This window comes from Cyanistes caeruleus, chromosome 11, assembly GCF_971803275.1.
Source record: "Cyanistes caeruleus chromosome 11, bCyaCae1.hap1.1, whole genome shotgun sequence".
Taxonomy (NCBI): Eukaryota; Metazoa; Chordata; class Aves; order Passeriformes; family Paridae; genus Cyanistes; species Cyanistes caeruleus.
The window spans coordinates 9,390,652-9,415,461 of record NC_141711.1 but is presented as its reverse complement, the minus strand read 5'-3'; the positions used below and the strand labels follow the sequence as shown (position 1 = coordinate 9,415,461).

The 24,810-nt window shown below is 43.9% G+C and overlaps 1 protein-coding gene across 3 annotated transcripts in view; it reads left to right on the top strand.

Moving 5' to 3' along the window:
* Positions 1-24,810, top strand: part of PLXNB1 (plexin B1) — a 77,540-nt gene that overhangs the window by 29,642 nt on the left and 23,088 nt on the right. For all 3 annotated transcript variants that reach the window (XM_086846026.1, XM_086846025.1, XM_086846027.1), the window contains exons 3-13: positions 8,563-9,706; positions 14,162-14,344; positions 14,744-14,872; positions 16,644-16,744; positions 17,407-17,539; positions 18,224-18,380; positions 21,212-21,320; positions 21,419-21,527; positions 22,115-22,978; positions 23,102-23,227; positions 24,294-24,416. In XM_086846026.1, the coding sequence (XP_086702152.1) occupies positions 8,573-9,706; positions 14,162-14,344; positions 14,744-14,872; positions 16,644-16,744; positions 17,407-17,539; positions 18,224-18,380; positions 21,212-21,320; positions 21,419-21,527; positions 22,115-22,978; positions 23,102-23,227; positions 24,294-24,416 (3,168 nt within the window). In that variant the 5' untranslated portion in view covers positions 8,563-8,572. The remainder of the gene's footprint in view (positions 1-8,562; positions 9,707-14,161; positions 14,345-14,743; positions 14,873-16,643; positions 16,745-17,406; positions 17,540-18,223; positions 18,381-21,211; positions 21,321-21,418; positions 21,528-22,114; positions 22,979-23,101; positions 23,228-24,293; positions 24,417-24,810) is intronic.

The following is a 24,810-nucleotide window of genomic DNA, read 5'->3' as shown; positions in this document are numbered from 1 at the left end:
GCTTTTGTAGCTGGTGGAGCCAAAGGTGAGAACAGGAGGATCCTGGCTGAGGCTGGGAGGAGAGGTGCCTCTCATGACAGGGAGGGCAGTGTGGTTGGGAAGGTGTGCTTTGTTTGAGGTGGAGGCCGGTAAAATATGAATCACATCTGTTTGAAGTAGTGATGAAATCCCAGATGAAGGTTTTCTGTAATACCTGGCCAGTCTGGTGTGCTCCAGCTTTCCTTTCTCCCTGAACGGATGGTTCTGACCTACTTTTGGCGATCGTGGTTCTGCTGAGCGCTGCCCAAGGCTTGGCTGTTCCGACAGCACACACGGATCTGCTGTGTTCGCTCTGAGTGAGAAGTTTCCATCAGATGCTTGGCAGACAAGGAAGGAGCTGTTCCTGAAAGAGGGACTGTGGCTGTGCTAAACTCGGATCTGCCACTTCTGTGCTTTGTGGCTCTGGCCCTGGGTTCACTTTCCCATGGTGTGCACTAACTTTTGTGTTGCACTGTCAGGATTCAGCTAGATGGTATCTAAATGTTAACATAAGAGATGCTGCCTTTAGAAACAGCCAGGGAGGTTAGGCTTCCAGTCTTCTAAATATGTGATTAGGCAGGGCTGGAGTACATTCTTAATATTTAAAAATAAATAAAGTCTATAAATGTACCATAAAATAGAAGTTTAAATAGAATATTATCCTGGGGCAAATTACAAAGCTTTGTTTAGATCAGTGTCCTGCCTTAGACAAGATCCAGAAGCAGATGCTTAATGAGGATTGTAAGAAACAGGGCATGTATAATGTGGTGGGTTTGTTTTGATTTGTTTTTTTTTCATTTTCCCCCCCGCCTCCATTTGCCTCTCAGCTTATGACCATCATCAGTTTAGGGCCCTGCTTGGTAAGGAGTTGTATCTCATCATCTGAGCTTGACTATATCCATTCTCCATTAATTTATATAATCCCTCTTCTCACTTGTTTATGTTTCTGGTCTCCATGACACCCTACAGCAGTGAGCTCTACAATTTAATTATGCATTTTAAATGTTATTTGAAATATTCTACATCCAGCGAGAATGTCCCTGAGCTGACTTAGGAAAGTTGTCTGTAACTTTAGTGAGTGCTCTCTTGTTTTTGCATTGTAAAGTATGGTAGTATAACCATGTACTCCACTGATAACTCCATATATTTCCTCTTGACACTGTAATGTTTCAGACCTCTTGACTCTTCCATATCTTCCCCCTGGTTGTTTCTTTGTCCGTCCAAAGTCCTGCTCTGCTTGATCTCTCCTTATATGGAAGCTGCTCCATGCTTTTGGTCATCTTTGTTGTCCCTTTTGTTATTGTCTCCTTTTTCAGATGTGGGAATCAGAACTGCCTTCAGCATTTGACAGCATAATGGGGATACGTGTTTTCTTTCCTAATTATTCCAAAGGCTTTTTTGCCTTTTTGCTTGGTACTTAATACTGAACTGACCTATCAAGTTTTCAAAGTTTTTCTGAATGATAACAGCTGGTTTTGATCCGATTGTATTTATGTACTTAGGATATTTTTTGTTGGTATTTATTGACATTCTAAGGTATTGTGTAATTACTTTAAAGTGCATGAGTTCTCTTACTTTTTAGCCTTCTCTGAATTTGATTGTGATTACTAGTTTTTTTATGATAAAATTTGCCACTTCTAGATATATTCTCTTCTCAGATCTTCTGTGAACATACTGAACAGTGCAGATCAGAGTAAGTTCTTAGATCTCACTGATAAACCACCTCTGACAGGGAAACACCTGTCTTTTAACTAGTTATTAAATCATGATAGGGACTGTGACTTTAATTCCACAATAAATTAACTTTTTTTTCCCAATAGTCCTAGCTGACAATTCTTTAAAAATCAGTTTTGTTAATATTAACCAGATTAAAAATTGTCTCTTGGATCTCATTTAAACAGAAATCTACGCTTGGAATTTCCTGGGTGTTGCAGGGGTTTCTCTCCGTTCCACATATTCATCTATACTTTGGGCAACAATTGACTTCTTGAACTCATGCAAGCAAATTTGTTTTTATGTGGAGTGATGGGCTTAGATTTATGTAAATTATCATAGAAACAGAGAATTTGTTCAGCAGAGCTAACTGGATGGCTAACTTCACTAAGCCCTGCTTTCCTAGCAGAGTTTTATTACTGCTGTAAACCTGTCTAGGCTCTTTGGATATACTCTAAGAGAATGGGATATTTTTTTTCCTAACTATTTTTTTTCCCTAATTAAAAGAATATTTAAATCACTTCTGGTATTTGTCCGCATGCAAATGTAACATGTGATGTGGCAGCTATAACATCAAGGGGTTCTTGTGTGGGTAAATGGAAGAACTGGTGGGTTCAAACTGGGGAAAATAACATTTGCTCTGAGTGCAGTGTTAGCCAAAGGGGTGGCCTGTCCAGGTCAGGTCCTGTCGAAAGGGAATACTTATCCAGATCAGGTAGCTAAAAACGTAGGATGTTGACAAATTGGGATGAGCTCAGAGAGCTACTAGAAAAATTAAGTATTTCTGACTGATGAAGCTCAGACCACTTAATGTATCCATCCAAAGGATTACACGTGGCTGCAATCTGTGATTTGGGAAAGCTCAAAGCTGGCAGGACGTGGAAGGGAAGGATTGCATTATGCTTGTCTGCCCTTCGTCTACTTCTTAGGCATCTATTATTGTCTGCTTCTGCAGCTAGGGTTTCTCTGTAGGTGGACCTCTGTCAGAGTTAGAATAGCTGTCTTTATCTTCTTGCCCAAGGAGGATTAAGAAGGAGGATTAGTTTCAAACTGTTCATGCAAAAAGTGACTAGAAGGTTCTTTGACTTGGAATATTTTTTGACAAGCAAAGTTAGACAATACGACAAGGCATTTTACTTGGGGTAAAGAACCCTCAGGCATCAGCTTGCTGGGTTAAGGTGGTAGTTTCTGTAATTTAGGAGCCCTAAGAAAAAATCCTGGTATCACTAGGAGACTTTAGTCAGGAGCTCGTGGGCTAGAAGGGATGTTTAGTGGTGTTCTGTGGTTTGGTTACACAGAAAGTTGGAGCAGATCCTAAAGGACTTTAATCTCCAAATGTGTAACACTAGCAGAATGTTATCTTTTGGTTGTGTTAAGATGCTGTGAAACTCACAGCTGACAATTTCCCTTTTTAAAAATGCACATGCAACATGGTCTTGAGTTCACATTGAGTTAGTGCTTGAGAGGATGGTAAAATGGAAAACTTGATTTGCAGTGATGGAGTACAATAGAGTATAATAGAAGAAGAAAGCTTCTTCAACAGTAAGCATGTTGTGGTTACTTTGTATTCCTTGACAATGTTTGTGTAATTGGTCTTGGTTTGTAAAAAGTTCACTATTTAACACTGTATTAATCATTAACACTTCATTAACCAGTTGTACTGGAAGCTTAGTGTTTAGAACACATTTTCATCAGTGCAAAGGTACAGTTTAGCTGTGCTTGAGCTGTTTAGAGGAAATACCTGTCTACTACTATCAGTTAATTCCAGTATGGATGAAAGTAATATTTAGGTAGCCCCAGACTCTTTTCCAAAGAGCAATGCACAACCACTATTGAAGTATCACATAGTAGACAATATTTTGTGCAACATTCTTTTAGTAAAACTTCAACTTCCTTCCAGAAAAGTACCTTGTAATGTTCAGCAGTAACTATCAAGGGTTTAAAAAACATCATTTTCCCAAGTATTTATCTAAGAATGCTGTTAATTTTGAAGTACAGAATTTCTGCCACCTTGCCATTTCATATTTGATATTGTCTTTAAAGGTTTGGGGTTTTTTAATAAGTTATTTTGACCTCAGCTTTGGTGTTACTCACATCTGGTATAACAGAGCTCCCTTGTCTGTGCCAGTCATTCTGGCAATCCTGCTCTGACAGGATTGCTTGGACTTGGGATTCTGCTTGGGGTCAATTTTACTTGGAAAACAGAGGTTTGTGTTCATCCCTGCTGAAGCTGCTTGCTGCAAGTCTTCTTAAACAACAGAACAGGGAACTGGCCTGGTAGTAGTAAATAAGACTCAAAAAAAAAAATTATTTATTTAATGAGAATGCCATCGTTCACAGCAGAAAACAGCAAGTCTCTGTTGAGCATATGAAGCTTAGAAGGGGGCTATAATTCAGGGCTTTTGAGCAGAAAACATAGCAGTGGTCGTCTTCCTGCTGCTGGGCATTTGAATATGCTGGAGCACAAGGGTCACCGTGCAGCTGGAAGAATGGTGCTTTTAATTTTTAAATCTTTTAGTGCTCACACTGCAGGTTGGCTCTGCAAATGATACAGTGGAAATTGGAGGGACAGATTTCAGAGACCTAATTTTTTTCCAAAGGCTAATTCTGCTGGGTTTAGTGGTGAGTATGAAATCTAGACTGGAAGTTGGAACATAGCTGACCTCTCCATGTTTGGAGGATAGAATGTGGTATTAGGGAAATAATCAGTGAGGATTGGAATAATCTCATATGCTGTTAAAATTGTGTTCAAATGAGTTCTGGGTTTGTTTCTTTAATAAATAAGTAAAGTTTCTCAGAGGGATACATGAGGTCAGAGAGGTAAAAATAGTGCTACAGAAAACATGGTCTTACTTCAAATTTTAAGTAACACAATAGTGCCATTGCTTTAATGTTACTGGTGGTTGTTACGTGGCTGTGATATAAATATTCTGTGGCAGAACTGACTAATCCCCCAGCCCTTCTGTTGTGATCCAGATTAAATAAATGAAACTCAGCAGTATTATTTGGATATTAATATTTTATGGTGAGTTAGAGGCAATGTTTAGAGTATTGTCTGGAGCATTTTCCTATTTAACGGGAATTCATCAAAAAAATGGAATATTTAAAAGGAATCTTTAAACCTTGGCAATTGCATTCAGAACTAATTAAAGGCTACACACTTTTAGTGCAATCTGTCTACAACAGCTGTGTTATACACTAGCAATGAGCACAGGAAGCAGAACGGTTCAGTAAATCCATAAAGAGCTCCGTAGTGTAGCCTGTCATGAAACCATCAGATTTAAATGTAGGTTATCCTCCTCCTTCCTGTCCTCCTGGAGAGGCTGTGATGGGCTTAACTGAAAGGCAAGCATAAAAAAGGCAGTGATGCCTGTGCTTGAGAAGCAACTTGGAAAATGGAATCGAAAGATGCTGCTGTCTTTTCTTCCTCTCTATTCTCATGTAGGGTGCAAATGCTTCTAGCTACTGATAGCTACGGAGTCATGCTCATTTCTAATGTATGTTTGCTCACCTAGCAATAAATACAAGTTCATTTGCTAATGGGTCTTTAGCAAAGAGCAACAAAGAGCACTGTATTCAATGTTTATCCATTGTGCAGGGTGATTAGAACCAGCCTGCAGAACATGCTGTACTACCGTTTTGTTTTGTTTTCTCTGTTCTCACAGAGTCATGAGGACCAGGCAGTAGTTTCTTACCTGGATCATGTTTAAGAACTAGCTCTTAACAAAGTGACTTCCAGGGGGATATTGGTGACTGAAGGAAGAGGAGCTCTATGTTAGAGCCTTGACCACAGCAAGATCTGATTATGGTCCACTGGAATGAAGGACTAGTTAATTTTCCAACTTCTTTCCAGTAGAGGTGCTCCAATAGGTAAAATGCTTTCAGTGAAACATTTGGGATAGGTTCAGATCACCGAGCTTGTAAAAAGATCCATGTAGCAAGAGTAGTGTCATGTGCTGGGCTTTGCGTTGCAGTACTGGTTAGCTCTGCCCTGGCGGTTGCCAGTGGGGCTCTGTGGGACACAGCAGAGTCGTGCAGCTTGTAGGCATAACCCCTAGCCAGAAAGCCACTGTTTCAGAATCCATAAATCCTGGAGACACATGCCGATTTTACTGTGTAAGTGCTGGCAGAGGAAGGTTGCATTAGCTCAAAAGAAGATTACAGATTCCTCAGAGTGGTGTAGTATAATGACGTCTTGTGATTCTCAGCTGCTTCCAGATCAAAGATTCTCTTCTCCATGTCATTGTTGCTGTTCACAACATAGTCAAGCTCCTGCTGTTGGATGTCCATTAGCCTATTGTTTTGTTTGCAGACATTTTCAGCTTTGAAACTGAGGAGACTCCAGACAGTCACACAACAAGCCATTGTGATATCTGCATGATGGCAGTGCAGAGGTATAGACACAGCTGTGTGGTTAAGGGGTTTCTTAAATCAAGTTATCTCCAATAGAAATGGTGAAAAAGCATTAAAAATAACTAGCATGTTGGAGTTGGAGCAAGATCTTTTCTGCTGATGTAAACCTGAGAGGATAGAGTCAAAGTGATCTGCTTTGTGACCTTCTGTGTGTGTGTCTATTTGCTGGCTTTTCCCACATAACATCTCCCACATGATGAGGGTTTCTCTCAGGTGCTACAATGCACTCGCTTACCCCCTGGAAAAGAGATTCCTAGGGTAGTTCAGGGCTGTTTGCTGGTCTGGGTGAAGCAGAGTGTGTTCATAGCTCTGAAGCAGAAAGCACTAAGTGTCCATTATCAGGGCAGACAAAAGCCCCAGTGTGCACGTAGCCTAAACACAGCTCTGGTGCAGTGTGAATCAGCGGCTGTGTGCTCTGGCGGAAAGCTGCCAGCCCAGAGCCGGCATTCCTGCGCCCGGGCATATCCTGACAGTGCTGCCTACTTACCTACAAGAACCGTGTGAAGTGGAGCTTTTCCAGAGCTTCACAAAGCCTATATTTAATAAAGTGTTGTTTTTATAATACCTTCCATCCGCTGGATTTCACAAGTAAACTAATCCTCTCAACTGGTCTTTAGGTAGAGCAAAGATGCCAGTTTTACTGACAAAGGAGCTGGAAAGCAAACTTCCATGGGTTTTTTTTGCAATAGCAGGGGAGTAGAAGATGGATCTAGAGTTTTACAGCTATTGTTCTCAGCATTGCTACTGTGTTTTCTGCACGTTGTGTGCTGGGTGCTGTATGGAGTGAGTGTAAGACAGTTTGTGGGTTGAGAAGTTTGTGTCCTAAATTGGTTAAGTCCTGGAGTAAATGCTAGAGTAGTTTAGTCTTGAAATGCTGCAGATCTTTTTCTACCTCTGTGCTTTAAGCACTTCTGAGCTAAAAGCACTTTGAACTTACCAGGAAGACCCAAGAGGGCTGATGCCCTAGGAGGGAAGTGATGATAGTTTTCATAACTTTAACTACAAAATTAATATCACCCCCGAGGAGCTGAGTTGCCAAAATGAGCGCAGCAGATTACAGGCCAGTTCTGGAGGAGATACTGTACTCATCAGCTCTGTGGAGCCTCTGACCCAGCTTAGCAGCTGTGTAGCTCTATGCAGCTTTGATACCCTGTCTGCAAGAGGGAGGGAGGGGAGGAAGGAAATAGATTCACAGCTGCATCACCACCTACTTCTCAATTTAAATGAGGTGGTACTCATAGTAAATTATTGAGTACTTGCAGCTGTTTCCCTTTCTCCATGGGGAAAGCATTAATCTAAATGTTGCAGGTACTTATTACCACATTTCCACCATGCTGTGGGGTTCTCCATTTTGTCCGGAGCAGTTGTTGCCATCCATGGCACAGCTTGAGAGGATCACAGTAGGTTTCAAAAGGAGTTAGTCTAAATATCCTCTAGAGAGGAGTTGAACAGGTCTGGTGGTTTCCTGGGTCTGTCCAACATCCATCCTACCTGGACTTGCTTGCACTTTGAGACATGGGACAGGGAAGGAATAGAGCATTGTCCACAAAACGGGCATGTTTAAATCACCTTCCACAGTACTGGGAGAAGTGTTGTGGAGAAATGAGTGCCAATAAGAGACTTCTTCCCCAGGGAGTGCAGTAACAGGTGAACAGGTAAAGGTGGTCTCCCCCTCACCTGGATGTGCTGTGTAACTTCCCAAGGAGATAGGGTCCCACAGAGTCTGGCTTGGCAGGACTAGGAGCAGACTTGTTGGTGGCTTCAGGGGGGAGGCTGAGAGCTGATGTGACTGATATTCCAGAGGCCTCATCCTGATACCCAGGTTCTGCTTGGGTGGGTGGTACTCAGTGGCGGAGGTGCCATGAGAAGGTTTCTTTTGGAGTGGAACAGCCTTAGACCCACAAGAGGCTGTTGATGGCAATAAGTGATAACAGAGAGAGGGTTGAATTATATCTAGATCACATACAGAGTGAAGGGCTTATACATTTGCTCCAAATGGGATCTCAGCTACAGTTTATTTAAACAATGGTCCTGCAGGTTTGTGTTTGTCTTAGACAGTGGTTTGTTTTACTGTGGTGTTGCTCATTAACACTGTATGCAATGTGCTGGCTCCTATGGAAATTTAGTCCTGTCTGGAGAACTTCCAATACAGCATCATAGCTCAGCTGTGCAGGAGTCAAGTTAAATGTGGATTTTTCTGTTGTTACTAGAGTAGTGATCAGTAGTGATCAGCTTCAGTATGTTATAGTATTGCAGCTTCTCCTGAGGATGCTGTGCCTGTCACCTTGTTATGGAGATGACTGAGTTAAATCTCTGATACTCCTGAAGGCCTCTTGCTGTGGTTGCTATGGAAGGATTTTGAGTGTTAATCTTTCCTCCTGGCTCCAAGGAGTTATAACAGCCTTTCCTCTCTTGCAGAGTGTTTACCATGCCTCTGGGAACGTTTCTCCTTCCTGTTCTCTGTTTCTTGGGGGCATCAATTCCACGGGGACTGCAGTATGTCACATTCTCACACAATGCTACAAAATTCCTCCACCTGTCCATGGACTTGGAATCTGGGACCATTTACTTGGGGGCCACCAACTATCTCTTTCAGCTGACATCTGACCTGTTGTTGGAGAACATGGTTCAGACTGGACCAGTTCTGGACAGTAAGGATTGTCTTCCCCCGGTGTCAAAGCTGGAGTGCCCTCAGGCACACCATACTGACAATCACAACAAGCTGCTGCTGGTGAACACTGTGCAGAAGGAGCTCATCGTGTGTGGCAGCATCCACCAGGGAATCTGTGAGAAGAGGAGCCTGGCGTCCATTGACCACGTCCTCTTCCGGCCGGAGAGCCCTGGGGACACTCAGTACGTTGCTGCCAATGATCCAAATATCACCACTGTGGGACTCATCGCTTACTCAAAGGATGAGGTGCCCTTGCTGTTTGTGGGACGAGGGTACACTAGCCGAGGAGTGGGAGGAGGGATTCCTCCCATCACGACCCGGAATCTCAGGGCTCATGGGGGGGATGTTCAAGCAACAGACTCTCACTCCATTTTTTCCTATGAAGAAACAGCAAAACTGGCTGTGGGCCGGCTGTCAGAGTACAACCACCATTTCATTAAATCCTTCACTTACCGCTCCAGTGTCTATTTCCTCTTCTACCGGCGTGACCTCAAATCCCAGTCGCGTGAGTACAAGACCTACATCTCACGCATTTGCCTGGATGACTCCCACTATTACTCATATGTGGAGTTACCTCTGCTCTGCCAGAGCAAAGCAAATACATACAGCCTCCTGCAAGCAGCCTATGTCACCTGGCCAGGAAAGGAGCTGGCCCAGGGGCAGCTGGACACGGAGGGGGAAGTGCTGTTCGCAGCTTTCTCTGCCTGGCAGGCTTCTTCTGGGAAACTGAGCGAGGAGTCCGCGCTCTGTGTCTACGCAATGGAGGAGGTGGATCGCCTGACCAACTGGACTAGGGATGTTTGCTACATGAGAGATGGGAAGTCAGAAGAAGGGACAGAAGTGGCATATATTGAATATGATGTCAGTTCCAATTGTGTCCAGCTGCCAGCGGTAAGTGGCTTTGCACTTTTGGGCAGTCTGCAGTGTGTTCTTGTGTTGCTCTGTGTTCCTGAAGTTATCTTGCTTACACAGATGGATGTTGAAATCTGGGTTAAAAGCCTTTGGGCTCAGTCTCTCATGTCCCACATGGGCAGGATTCCTTGCAGAGGGAGAGGAACTGTACGTGGCAGTGGGAAGAGCATCTGGTGTGACCTGGCCCTGAGGCCTGTCTTGTGGCAATACCAGGCAAGAGCACCGAAGCTGCTGTTCAAGTCGTTCTTTATCTGTGTCATCTCCTGGTCTGCACTGCAGGGAAGGAGAGGAGTATGTGTACGTGCTCCTGTGTGTTGGGAAGGGAATTTAAGGGGTATGCTGGATCCCTGTTGCTTATGGTGAAGTGCACCTCACAACAGTTTCCTGCATGGGCACTCAGGAACAAAAAGAAACATTAGCAAAACCAATTGTCAACAAAGACATTCAAAATCCTCCTGGATACCTTCCTGTGTAACAGGTTTTAAGTGACCCTGCTTTGGCAGAGGGGTTGGACTAGGTGATCTCCAGAGTTCCCTTCCAACCTTAATTCTGTTAAAATCCCAGTTTCCTGTAGACTGTTTTAGTCCTGCAGAATTTTGGGCACAAGAAGGACCTTCTCCTGAGCTGGCTCTTTTTCTCCAGAGCTGTAAGAGGTGATAATCCTTTAAGTTCAGTGACAAAAGCATGATGGGATGTTGCAGGATAAAAATGTGACCTAAAGTGGCTGTGACCCTGAATTCTCACCATCTGGCAGCCACACTGGCTGCAAAATGAGAGACAGTGATACAAACACAGGGCAGCAGCAGTGTCCTGGTATGAGGCTCTGTGACTATGAGCAGCCTGTTTGCACCAAGGGTATTTCAGGCCCTTAGCAGAGCAGTATGTTATCTTGTGTCTTCCCTCTACAGAATAGTTTGTCCAGAGAATTGCCTCTTCCCAGCCTGGTGCTCTAAAGAGCAAAGTGGTACCACAGAGCTTTAGAAGTTTCTGGGGTTTGGGTGTGTGGTTCAAAACCAGTCTTAAAATTATGGTTTTCCTTTCAGTAGCTAAAGCTGAAAGGACTTTGTGGGACAAGGGAAGGGTAAAGAGAAGACGTGGAGGAGGATGTAGGAGTTGGGAAGGAGACGGCCCAGCTCGATGTCCTGCTTTCACTGTATTTCTTAGGCATGCCCCATGAGTCCCTTGAAAGGCGACATGGAAAAACTTGTCATAAGTGATTTTTAGGAGAGCTTAAGGGAGTCGAATGTCAAACAGGTATGAGCAGATGAGAAAAATCCTTCATTCAAAATGATGTAGAGTACCCTTATACCATTTGGTCCAATGGAGAAGTGAATGCACAAGGTGGGAGAAAAAGACAGTCTCTGTGATCCCAGGGTCCCAGCTGGATGGTTTGGCTTGAGTGGGCCGACCACAGTGTGGTGTCTTATTAACAAGTGTGTCCAGTGATATGTAAATGTCCTAACAAACCTGATCCTTCACCATTCAGCACACGGTAGCGGTTGTCGTTCAAATTGTATCTAACATCATGTAAAGGTCTGTGCCAATTACAGCCTGCTCCAGTCAGAGCTGAGTGGAAATGGCTGTCAATGGACATTTTATACAGGAACAGTTTTAACTTGTTTTCAATGGTGGCAGCTTGTGCTGGATGTAAGGATAACGCTAATTAATTTCACATTTTTCTGCCTCCAAACCAACTAGTGCATAAGGTATGCCCTTTTCCTTAGTTAGTGCTTCCTCTGGGTTCCAGCCAAAGAAGGGAGGCTAAAATTGAGTTTTACAGTTCAATACAATCTCTTCAACTGGGGAAAAAAACCCACCCAGATTGTTTTTATAAGAATTTCAGTTGCAGTTCATTTGTTCAGTTTGCTGGAGATTTGTTAGTTATGAGATGCAGAAGGCTATGTAGATGCTGTTTAGTGACTTGATGAGTTGGAAGCGTGGAACATGTTTCTACAAGGCTTGGGAAGGCTGCACGTATTCTGTGGGTGTAGTTTTCAAGGCATATACCTTGTCCTTTTGTTTTTAGTCCTCTTCATGCATAGATAGAGCTTGTCCTATTGTTTCCTACCTGTGCAGATAGGATTTACACAGCAGAATTCACAGCAGCAGCTGCTGGATTTCATTAAGACACTGGATGATCCCTGAAGTGCATTTTCTGCAACATTGCCAAGATGTTATTCATTGCAAGCAATTCAAACAGCTTCTATGTAAATTTATAAAAGTACTTTATACAGACAGCCCCTATGAGGCCATGGCTGGGCTGTGCCAGTGCTAGGGGAGCTTGCACGGGTCATGGTGGTTTATGGTAGATAAATGTTGTGTGTGAAGTGACTTGCCCTTGGCATCACAAATAGGCAACAGCAGTGCTGAGCACAACTGGCTTACAAATGTTTCTGACTTGTATGTGGACTTTATTTAAGCAGTCTTTGAAAAATCAGCCAGTAGTGAGGTCATTAGGCTCCAGAAGCTGTACAAAGGTTGCAAAGGATATCTAGAATCCCATTCAGAATAAGCACTTAATGCTTTGGAGCATGGAGTTTTGGCAGTGGCCTGCTTCCTCATAAATCTTAGAGGAATTGGATAGCTGGAGAAATAGAAATCTTTAAGTTACAATAAGATGATTGGAAGAAGCTTAAAAATCAAATGACAGGTGGTAAGAAATATATGCCACTAAAAATGAATGATAATTTGGAGGATGGTAAAAACTAGCAATCTTTAAAAGCTATAACCTCCTCAGACTTTGTCAGAACCTTACACCAAGTGTGCAGAAAAAATATTGAATTAGAATTTGAAAGGAAAACAATAAAGCAATGGACTGAAAGCAGTGCTAGTCTGACTGGCATGGTTTGTTAATGGAACTGCTGTGTCAAGCCTTGCTTCTCCTCTAAGATAATGCATTTGAGAAGGAAACAGAGCTGAGCTGGTTAAATCTGTTTTACTGTGGGATTTCCATAGACCTTACCAAAAGCTGCCAATTGCTTCTATTTTCTCCAGGAAGCAGTCAAGTATTTAAAAAACAAACAAAGCCAACAACAACACAAACACACACACACACCAGAAAAAGAAAAAAAAAACAGAGAGAGAAATGGGAGGAGAGAGGAGAAAGGGCCAGTTTTTCCACAGGAGCAGTGAGTGGAGATAAGCAGATGCCTCAGGAATGCCATGATGTGCTGTTATCATGGATCTCTGACAGGGGCAGCTCCATTGCCTGGTGCCGGTTGGTACCGCGTAGCCTGAGCTGCCAAATGCAAACATCAGACAGAAGGAATACGTAACCCTGCTCACAAGGAGTCTAAATTGAACCATGTTGCCTGAGGCAAGAGAGAGAGCTGGAGTCAGTATGGACTGCACGGTGGTCTGTGCTCAGCTTTGTCAGAGTAATTAGTAAGGGGCTGGAGAGGAGAGTGAAAACCTTATCCATAAGGGATTTGATGATGAAAATCTTGAATTTACACAAGCCACATTGTTTGAAGACAAGCCACTGATAAATTAAAAAATGATGTTTTAGATATTAATTGTTGGATGAACAATCCTGTATTCAGTCTCCAAAGGATACTATAAAATTGAAATGAACATGGAACAAGGCACCAAGAAAGATATAAAGCAACACAGGAACTATTCTAGACAAAACCGTTTGTTACTTAGGAAAAAGATGAATCATAACGGGATATCTTTGCTCTGCACATAACAAATAGTAAATAAGTTGGCAGCTTTCATTGTCCCTCTTCAGAGAATGCAGTAAGTGAAGGTTTAGTGGACTGGGAGGGAACTAACTGGAACAGAAGAATGACTGTTTCTGCTCAGAGCAGTGGAGTTAATGTTCAGAACTCTCTCAAGACTTAGAAGCAGTGTGCAACGATGTCTCTCGTATGTGCTCTTTGATTCCTAAGTGCAGTTAGTAAGCTCTTTGGAGCAGGTTGTGTCCCACCCTGTGTTTATGTATGTCCTGATTCTACTTCAGGCATTGGGATTCTACTTCGGGCTTAGAATTTAACTTGTAGGTGTTACCACAAAACCATTCAAATTACTTGAGGTGAAACTTGTCACAAGATGGCTTTGCACTGGAAACAGAAATTCTCTTTCCCTTTGTTCAGGAAAACACAATAAATCTTCCCCAAAGCAGTATCATGGCAATGTGTAATAGCAATGTTTTTTGGAGAACTGGAGTTTCAATGCATTTCATTACTGATGCTGAATGAACTGGCTGAAATGTCTGCAGGATTCTGTGAGGGTACAGACAGCCAACATACCTAAACTAATTATTAAAATATGGGTGGTTTTGCCCTCAGTAAAAAAGGTTAGAGGTGTTAAAACTGAATTCACTGCTGAGGAATTTGGGTAGAAGGGGATGGTGGGAAGTGTTAAATGTGCTAATGTTATTTGTACCCATTTTTTTGGTACTGATTTCCCTGTTCTTTTCACTCCTCCAAAAAGGACACCCTGTATGCCTACCCCTGTGGCTCTGACCACACTCCCAGCCCTATGGCCAGCCGGGTGCCCTTGGAAGCAGCCCCGCTCCTGGAGAAAACTGAGGCCCGTCTGACAGCTGTGGCAGTGAATGTGGAAGATGGCCACACCATTGCTTTTCTGGGAGACAGCAGAGGAAGGCTGCACAAGGTATGATTTGTATGCAGCAAAAGGGATAAAACTAACCAGGGATGCTCAGGTAGAAGGGGAAAAAGGCAGTTTTTCTCTTTCTTGGGAAGTTGGGTTCCTACTAAAGGTCATTGTTATCAGACGATCTCTTCTCACCCTCTACTGCCTGTGGAAAATGTGAATGCCCCAGACGTGGTCACATCTGCAGTGAGCCAGCAGCAGGGCTGGTGCATCCTTTGTGGTTTGCACAGGTATTTCTGGGCATGTGCTTCATGTGGCTGGAGTCATTGAACAGAGGTTCTGGTGGGAGGTTAAAATCCTTGCACACAGCAGTGCTTCCAGCTTGTTCCTGTTGTAGAACGGGTGCCCCCAGCTCCTGTGGTGGTGCTTTGCCTACTCATAGCTGCGACTCTCTTGCAGGTGTACTTGGGAGCCCAGGGAGAGGCACACACCTACGCTTCAGTGTCTATCCAGGTGAACAGCATGGTGAGTGGAGACCTGCTGTTCGACCAGTTGCAGGAGCACCTCTTTGTCATGACCCAGTCAATGGTAAGAGCAATACAATCCCTTCCACAGAGGAGCTGAAAGCACTAGATGTCCAGATAACCTGCCGACAGGAGTGGGGGAGGCAGGGAAACTACCTGGCTAAGCCTGTGCTGGGCAGCAGCTGTCTGCCAGTCTTCTTACAGGAATGGGGACTGACCTTCCCCAAAAGCTGGAGGAAGCATGGAGAAAGCCTTGTTACCCTAATCCATTGTGTGTGCATTTTCTGAAGTCTGTCAGGCAGTATCAGCAGTGATGGAGGAATGTGAACTGCAGGCTGTAAAAAGCTGCTCTGGTGTCATGAATACAAGGGACCACCAATTCCTGGGTTCTGCTGTGTTGAGCAGGAGCTATTTGGACAACAGTTTGCATCTCCACTTGAGCAGAAGAAAGCCTCTGGGTTCACGTGTGAACCATCTTGGTTTTGCAGGGGATTAAAAAGAGAAAAGAGAGATTTTATGTAATTAAAGTGTAGCACTTCTGGATTTAACCAGTTAAAAGATCAAGCTGTTCTTCTGTAATGTACAAAAAGCAGTAATGTGTGGGAAATGTCCTCAGATAGCAGAGTTGTTCTCTGACCAGGGAGATAAGTCTTGCAGATGAAATCAAGTTGTGGAAGGACCCATGTGAGGCACCTTTCTCTTTACCCCTGCTTTCTGTAATTCTATATGTGCCTAGAGGCAGTTGGAGGAGAAGAAGCATTGCAGTGTCTCAGGCTATTGGGATATTGGTGTCTGCTGAGTAGGAAATCCAGCTCTGGAGACTTTATTTGAGAGGATTTATACCACCACTTGTATCAGCTTCTTGAGCTGGAAAGAAAAGGATCCTTTTGCCAAAGGAAAAGCAGTCCTTGAGTTACTCTGAAGGAAAGAACAAACAAAAAATGAGAGCCACTGCTTCCCTTCACTCCCCCAGTGTACTTTGAGATCCTTGTAAAATTTGTAACACTTCAAAGCAGGAGTTGAGATCTGTGAGAGGAAGAAGATTAGGGAAATCTGAAATATATCCTTAACAGTGATTGTTCTGCCAATTAAAAGATGCTAATTATATCATGTACTTAGCAAAAGTAATAGGTCTGGGATTAGAAGTTGGTATTTTAGAGTAACTGACAGTAGTAGCTGAAGTGTAGTAGTGGATTAAAGAGGGCAAAAGGCTGAAATCAGCAAGGATGGTAAGTTAAAGCAGAATTTTGCAATTAAAATTTACCCCAAGATGGCAGAAAGTTTTTGTTCTGCATTGATCAAAGCTTCAGTGTCTACTTTCAGTCAAAATGATAGCACTGCCAGGTAGAGCTGGGCAAAAGTGCAGATGAATTCAGAGGCCTCAGCTGTAGCTGCTGTCTCCAGCTTCAGTTACCTGCATGTCAGAAGAGATGATCTCACATGCGGAGTCCAGAAAAGAAAAAGAATGGATGATATTCAATCAGTTATTCTGTAATTCACTTTGTTAAAATGCAGTGTTATGGCCAAATAAAATTTCCTCCTTGCAAAATGTCTTGCAGAATAACCGATGAATAGCAATACAGTTTGCTTTTCTCAGTGCCTCTCTACAGCCTGATGTTTCAATGTCCTTCACCAATATGTGAAATGGCCATTCAGATGAGCTCTGGAAACTTGTTCATTTTTTCTTTGTCTTTATGGGAGGATAAATTGAGGATCAAGAAGTTGTTGATGAGCATGCAGATGATAGGGCTTGCTAGTTAGGCATAAGAAGCCAATGACCTGAGAGCTGTGTTGTGTATACTGTGTTTTCCACATTTCATTTCTTTCTCTGACAGGTGGTAAAGGTTCCCATAATGGAATGTTCCCAGTACTTGGACTGTGAGTCCTGTCTGGCACTGAAAGATCCCTACTGTGGCTGGTGTGTCCTTCAGGGAAGGTAAGATAGATCCCTCTTCACCTGTAAGGATTTTGGAGGGAGAGTGCTTAGAGATTGCCTCTGCTTACTCTCTTCCTTATATCTGTGTCTGGATTTAGTTTATTTTTAGTTCCTTTATGGTATATTTGCTCTAACTTATCATTCTTCCTCCTGCTTTCCTAAGACACTTCCAGCAGCAATAGCAGTTGCACAGAGGGGCATCTTTCTATTGCTTTTTGGGTCTTTGGCACCACTCATGATTCTTCTGTTCATTCGATTTCAACCTGTTTTAGTGTGACTTCAGCTCAAACTACCACATTGCAAGTTTAGAGAAACTATCTTACCTCTTCTTCTGGTGTCTTATTTAGCTCTCTTTCACTTCTTGCTCCCCTACTGATGTTGATTAATGAGACATGGTTTATTCCAGTGTCTGTGTCTGCCTGCTGACTCTGCTTCCCTGTAGAAAGTCACAGGAACTTATTCATAACCCCTGAAACCCAAGAAGTGCCTACCCATCTATAATTTCTCAACAGTTCATCCTATTATTAAAGGTGGTGGGAGGCTGGGACTTCAGTGGTTTGTATAGCAGCTTCCCCATGACTCTAGCAAGGCTTGAGACAGCCAGTGTCTGCTTGGAAGCCAAACACAAACTGCTGCTCAGGCTTCTTGCTGTTTCCCTGCAGGTGCAGCCGTCGCTCCGAGTGCTTTCGGTCCAGGTTGAGTGAGCAGTGGCTCTGGAGCTTTAACTCTACACAGAAGTGTCTGTCTGTCCAGTCACTAACTCCAGCCAATATCAGCAGAGAGGAAAAGAGAAATGTGAGTGGTGGTGATCTTCTGATGATGCTCAAGCTTATAGAAAGTCCTGTGCAAACTGAGGACTCACAAGTCTTTCTGTTGCTTTCACTGGGGTGGTGAAAACTGAACCTTGAGGCACATTGTCTGCCTCACATGAGGGACTTATCTCCTGGTACAGCCAAGCTATTAATTCAGTTGCTCAGCTGTTTCTTTGTTTTCCCTAAAACTAAATGTCCTTGCCTGCTAAGAGTTACTGGGTATTCTGGAGTATGTATCCTGCTTGGATGGGGATCCTCCTTGTTTTGGTATCTATAAGGTGCCTGTGTCTGTGCTTTCAGTGTTTCTGTCACTTGCTGTCAGGAAGGCCTGAAAAGAGTGGCCCAAAATTACAGCTCCTGTCATGTGATAGCTGGCAGAAAAGCTAAGAAGGTGCTGGAGTGATTTGAAGTCTGTCATTGTGGCAAGAACCTGTCTTTTGCTAGAGACTTGAGCAATGGGGGAAGTTGTCAGTTGCTGGAGGGATGCCAAGTTCAGTTTGGGAATGGCAAGAGATGATGAATGGAACAGTCAGTCCTAGGAGACATTATGGGAAAATGAGTGTTTTTGTAGATAACTACTTTATGGGATTCTTCCTTTGAAAAAACAGAACCAAAAAATCTTATTAAGTGAAGACAAGTTATTTAGTGGATATTATTCAACTGACAGATATTCTTGGCCATCTCGGACTTACCCTCTCTGCACGAGGAAGAGTTTTACTCATGTTATTTTGAAGATTACGAAAGCCCAGCGGTTCTGACAGAGTCAGGAATCATGTGTCCTTCTCCAGATCCCAGCCAAGCACCAGCTTTGCCAACAGGAACAGGTTAGTGAAATGCTTTAAATGGAGCATGATAGCTCTGATAACATTGTTGGGAGAAAGTATGTTGTAGGTCATCGTATTGCCAGGATTAACAGCCATGAATGTATGCGGACTGTCAGCAGGTGTTCATTTCATTCCTCATAGTATCTGTTTGCTTTCTACTTGTGTCACACACATCCTGTGCTATTTTGGGCTGTTGCCAAATTCCAATGCCAAAATCTGATGGTTGGAAAGGAGATCCTGTTTGAAGGGTTGTATGCAAATCTGAATGTGATCTGAAATGCAGTCTAGAGAGGTGGCTGGTTTGGCAGCTTTTTCATAAATCTGGAGAGAAAACTCTCATAAATTTAGATTTATTATTAAAACCAAACAAAATGCAACCTTCTCAAAATCCATGTAGTGGGAGATGGAAGTACATGTAAGGAAAGGCAAGAAGAGACCCAAGGTCCTTAAAGATAGAAATAAATCTGCAATGCAGCATATTCTCAGAAAATACAGTCAGCCTGTGAACAATAGCTGGCTGAGTATTGCTGATTGGCCACTCTGAAAAACCTGTAAAGTTCTCGATTTGTTTTCTTTGCATTGGACTTTACTCAGCCTGTCAGTGTGAACTCTGATGAGCTGATCTCTTCAAAGAGCTTGTTCATCTGAAGTAAAAGGCAGATGTCCATTGGGACACATTCCACACCATTCACCTAAATGGCTGAACAAATTTTTCTGTGTAAATATGCAGCTAATAGGTATGGAGCAATCTCCATGGACATAGCATAACACCAAAACTCAGCTAACACACTCATTCAGTCCCAAACTCCTTCATTTTCAATATTATTTGCAGTATTTTAACATCTGGCTTTCACACTGCTTTAGTCTGGCACAAATCCACCAGGTCTTCATTCAGGGTGGTCAGGCAAAGAGGGAAGAGGGCTTCAGCATTGCCACTGCAAGCAGAGGGGACAGGATTTGCTTCTCTATTTAGTTGTATGGGCCTGAATTTAAGCACAGTTGTGAAAAATCATGTAGATAAAGCCACAGTCTAGTTCTCATTATTCCAGGCTTCAGATATTCTTATCAACTCCTTTGTAAGTCAGTCTTGCTTTTATTCCAAGATGCCTTACCTACAGTACTTTCATATTGTGTCTGAGACTTATCAAGTGGCTCCTGTAGCATAAACTTGCTCGTGGATGGTTTCTGTCTGTTTGATCTATTTGTGTTGTCCTTTTGCTTCCATAGTGCTTCTCCCACTCAGTGAACTATGGCCATGTGTTCTTAGCACAGATTTTTGCTGTTTAACTGTGACAGCTTCTTCTTCATGTTCTCTTGTTCCTCAGACTTCCTATCTCCTTCACTGTACTGTTATTCCTTCTCTGTGTGGCTTCTGTACTCTGCTGAGTGTGGCTTCAAGATTAATTTGGAGCTGGTAACCAGATTCATACATTGTTTTCTAAATGAGATCTCATTAGGGCCTCAGATACCAATGCTTTCCTGTTCCTACTTACAATACTTCCCCAGTTCACTAAAATATTTGCCATTTTCCAGCTTTATTTTAAAGGTTGCATACCAGCTCATCCATCATGTGTAGCTGTTGAGCTCCAAGTTAGTAGTACAAACTCTTGCTCTCAATCTGCAAGTGCTCGACCTCATCTTCTGTACTGTCAAACAGCATTTATTGGCAGTCATGGGAAATAATGGCCTTTCTGGAGGAAGGAATATTTATAAATATGGTGTCATAACCCTGAAATCCTGGGAGGTGTTAGCCCTTCCACCACTGCCAAATACAATCACCTCTGTGACAGTGATAGGAGTTGGCAGTATTGCAGTGACTCCAGCCTCCAGCTGCATAGGATATACCCTTATTTTCTGCACATCCTAGGTTTCAAAACACCCCTCATCATTGTTTTTTTAGCTTACTCCTTCCTTTCCATCCTATCAGGAGCCCAGCTTAGACCTGACTGGTTCTTCACACGTTGATTGTTTTGTTCTGACTAGAGATTGCTTGCAAGAGGAGCTCTAAAATCTCATTCTGAGAGGAGCAGTGCACACGGTTCTGGTTACTTTTATTGCAAACTGCCTTAGAGAAACAGCTCCTGGGGTTGAGCAGAGAATGCAATATGTTGCCATTATTTGGAGAACTAATAACCAGCTCTAAGGTTGGAGACATTTGTCTGGGACAAGATTAATTAGCTGATTTAGTACTGTCATATGCAAAATATCTCCTTCCAGTTGATGCTATCAGCTGCAGTAAGTTTTGACCATCTCTGCAGCTATTTGGTCTACAGAAAACAGTGACAGTCTCTTCCCACAGAGAGCAGGGCTATCCTGAGGCTTGTAAATGATGTGAGACTTGGATTTTGAAGAAGATAAGCCTTCTGTCATTGCAAGTGAGATTACAAATCTTATAAACCTCTTCCCAGACTCACTTCTTAGTCTGGTCATAGAACAAAGCTCTCAAGGTGAAGGCAGCCTGTGAAGGGCACATCAATTCTAAGGGTTTCATTTTCCTTTGGATGACAAAAGAAGACAATCAACTTTGAGCCTCAATGTTACTTCTTCCTGTAATACTGAGATGGCAGTGGAATTACAGAGATAAAGATGGACAGATCTTCAGACTAGGCTTCTTTCCCATGGGTTGGCAAGAGCTGTCACAAAACACTCCTGATGAACTTGTCCAACCTGTTTTTAGTGTCCATAGGATAATCCAGTGATTGAGGTGCTAAAAGCATGGAAGGGAATCTGTCTCAGTGTTTGACAGTGTCTATCCTAAAGCACGCTGTGTCTCCTAACAGTATGGCAAACTTGTAGCTCCATTTCTAAGAAATTTTTATTTTCATTTTCAGATCATGTCACCATAAAGCTTATAGTGCGTTTCCATGACATCTTCATTGCTTCTGTGGACTTCTCTTTCTATGACTGTGCTGCAGTGGCCCTGCTGTGGAAATCGGCACCGTGAGCACCTGCTTTTTCTCTTCAGTAGTTTTAGGGAGGGTGGCTGTTCCTTTCTGGTTTGTCCTGTCTTAGCAGCTGCTTTTCTGTTGTTCTTCCAGGTGCCAGAAGTGTGTGAGCAGTCTCTGGGGATGTAACTGGTGCATCCAGCAGCACCTCTGCACCCACAAAGCAGCCTGTGAGGAAGGAACCATTATCTACAATGAAAGGGTGCGTCTCAAGCTCAGTCCCAGTCCTGTGTGCTCTCACAGCCTCAGTGAGTCAGATCTCTTCTCAGGTAAAATAGCAGCTGTCAGTCACATCAAGCAAGGAAGTGAGCTGTTGGAGCAAAGAGGAGCTCCCCTTGGAGTGACACAAGACTCTGCATCCCTGATACCACAGGTTTCTGAGGAAGTGCCATCAGATGAAGCAGATCACCCTTGTCCTGGGACTATGCAGCCAGTGTTGTCAAAGTAGAAGGACAAGAGCAAGCTGGCAGGGAGGCTGCAACAGGGAGGTGGAACAGGTGCCCAGTTTGCAGCTGCCACAGGTGGCCTTGCACTTTTGTGGAGGATGAGGACTAGCAGACTTCTCTCTGAGAGGAGGCCAGTGCAGGCATCTGTGGGAAGAGGGAGTGTTGCTGGATCGTCACTGTGAACATTCCCCAACCCTATTGCAAAAGATGTAGCTCTTGTTAAAATCCAGAGGGTGAAGCAGCCTCTTGTCTGTGGGAAGTCATAACGAGTGTTTTTCTGCTTGGGTTTTATTCTGTTTCATTTCTTTCCCTCTTCTCATCCCACCGTGTTGTTTCTTTCTAGGCCCAGATCCCAACCTCGAGTGTGTATCCCTCTTCAGCTGCTCCCCTCACCAAGTCCTCTACCACAGCCCCCACCATGGCCACAAAACCCGTCACCACCCCTGTGCATGTGGGCCCGAGCACTGTGCCCCACACGGAGCCCATCCACGTCACGCCCTCGGCAGCCTCGGATGTGACGACGGAGCCCGCGCGCACCCCCAGCTACACCTACCTGAGCCTCTCCACCACAGCCGCCTCTCTCCAGGCTGCCACGGAATCCCCGCTGCCACCGCCAGCAGACAAACCTGCTGTCACTGTGCCAGAGACAACTTCTCCTGCTGCATCTGTCCTCTCCAGCCCATCTAAAAACGTGGATCACATAGCCTTGCCCACTGAAGGGCCAGCCACAGCCCAGGAGGCCTGGCACACAGACCCACCCACCACCCTCGTGGGTAGCCCTCTGCACACCTCTGCAGTGGCAGCCGTAACACCTTCCCCTCATGTCACCAGTTTCAAGTGGCCTCCAAGTCCTTTTCCTACCACAGAGGCACTGACACCTGCCATCTCATCTCCCCAGACCCCCAGCCAGGTGCCAGGGAGCCCTGTTGTCTCTGACGATGCTCCTGGATTGCCAGGAACTGAGCTCTCTGTTTCAGAGCTCCCAACATCAGCTTCCCCGCAGTGGCTGCTGGAGGAAGGCACAGAGCTCCAGGACACAGAGGACTGGATGGATTTGCTGCAGGCTGAGAATGACACATCTCTTTTCTCTGCTTCTACTCTTCTGTCGGGTGATGGTGATTCTTCAGAGAGGGATGTCCCTGACTTTCCCAGGATCCTTCACCCTGACCTCGATTATCAGTATGATGCCCCTGAGTTTTGGGAGGAGGTAAGTTACTGGCCTTTTGTAATTCATAGTCTAAGGCCATAACTCTTTGAAGTTTTTTTAACAGATTGCCAGTCTAGTGTTTCAGCACACAGGAGGTGTTATGTCCTGTGGGTTTTTTTTCAGAGTGAAGAGCCTAGCTGGGGTCCAAATGCATGTCCCTGTGTGCAGGGAATCCAGGGATCTTCGCTGTTTCCAGTCAATGTGGCGAGGAAGATAACCCTGCTGGGAAAGAACTTCCACCTCTATCAGGTAGTCAGCACAATGCCATCACCATCAATAAATTGCATTAATGCAGGGCACTGTTTGGACACCCTGGCCACTGGACTGCTAAAAATATAAGATACAGGCATGACTCTGCCTAGATTTCTCCTAGAGCAATAACCTATTTCTGTGCATAAGGAATTCCACAGCTGGAGGTATTGGTGTGTGGGTCACCCCGAGAATGGGAGAGTACAGGTGTACACCAACCTGCTGCAGATGATCTGCATGTATTTGGATTAAATTGCACCTGTGCTGCACTGCAGATGGTAGTTCTTGGAATAACTTTCTGCTGAATCCATCCTGTTTGTTTGTGTCTCCACAAGCTAAAGACAAGTCCTCTGTTCCCTTTCCTTTCTGGCATGCTGTGGTGGTTTTAGTTCGAAACTGGGCAGAAACACTATTTAAATGTAGTGGTTTTGGTTCGCCAATTTGAGTTTCTCGGCCAACGCACCAATTAATGTAGTGGATGTAATTTTGGCTAAATGCTCATGCACCTACTAGAAATTATTTATTCATTTTCTGCTGTGAGATATGTACCAGGAGGAGGAGGGAAAAACAGGCTCAGAACTTTAAAGAGTATAAATAAAACTTTATTAACAGAATTAAAAGAGAAATTATGAGAAAAAAAATCATAATAAACCTTCAGAACACTTCTCTTCCACCTCCACACTCTCTTTCCCACTGACAGTGTAAAGAGACAAAACCTGGGACTTTCAGTCAGTTTACTACTCTAAAAGAATCTTTCTTCAGTTTACTTAGGGAGAGGAGTCTCTCTTGCCATGCCACGGAGACTTCTCTACAAGGAATCAGTTCTCTGCACAGTGACACACACACTCCCCTCTAGGTGTTCCATGTTGGTTTGCCTTTCATACATGGAGGCAGTCACAGCATAGAGAGCCTTTGAATATAGCACAGAGTTGGCATAACAAGAGGAATGACAGGAGCATGCTGCTGGTGGCTGGGGAAAGGTGCTGAGCTGGAGAGGCAGGAGGACACCTGTGCAGCCTGAAGCTCTGTGTCACTGAGAAGTGGTGCCATGTGTCTCCTCCTGCAGGACCAGCAGTGGGACTATGAGTGTGTTTTGAATTTGGAGGGGAGGACAGTGGTGATGGAAGCTTATGTGGAAGGAGAAGAAACAAACAAGTCCCTCTGTTATATCACTTGCCAGATGAACCAGGTGAGTGCTGGAATTACTGTGCCATTTCAGAGTTCACACGGGTGCTGGTTTTGCTCACCAAATGAGTAGGATGGAAGGCAAGCTCTGGAGAAAAGAGCATATTTTGCACAAGTATTTGTAGAATATTTAGTACTCCGGGGCCCTGAGCTGTGATGCTGCTATCTGCCAGTACTGGTACCTTCAACCTCAGGAAGACTGTGCAGTCTGAGCCACATGACCTGTTGCTGCACTGGCTGTAGCAGGGGATGGTGCTGTTTCTGAGCTGGCCAGCACAGTGCCACTCCTGCTTTAGCTTGAGGCACTGTTGTTTGTCATTATCTGCATCATGACTCCTGTCAAACCTCCATGATGATTGTTCTTTTGTGAGAAGAAAAATGCTGCTAGTACTGTTTTT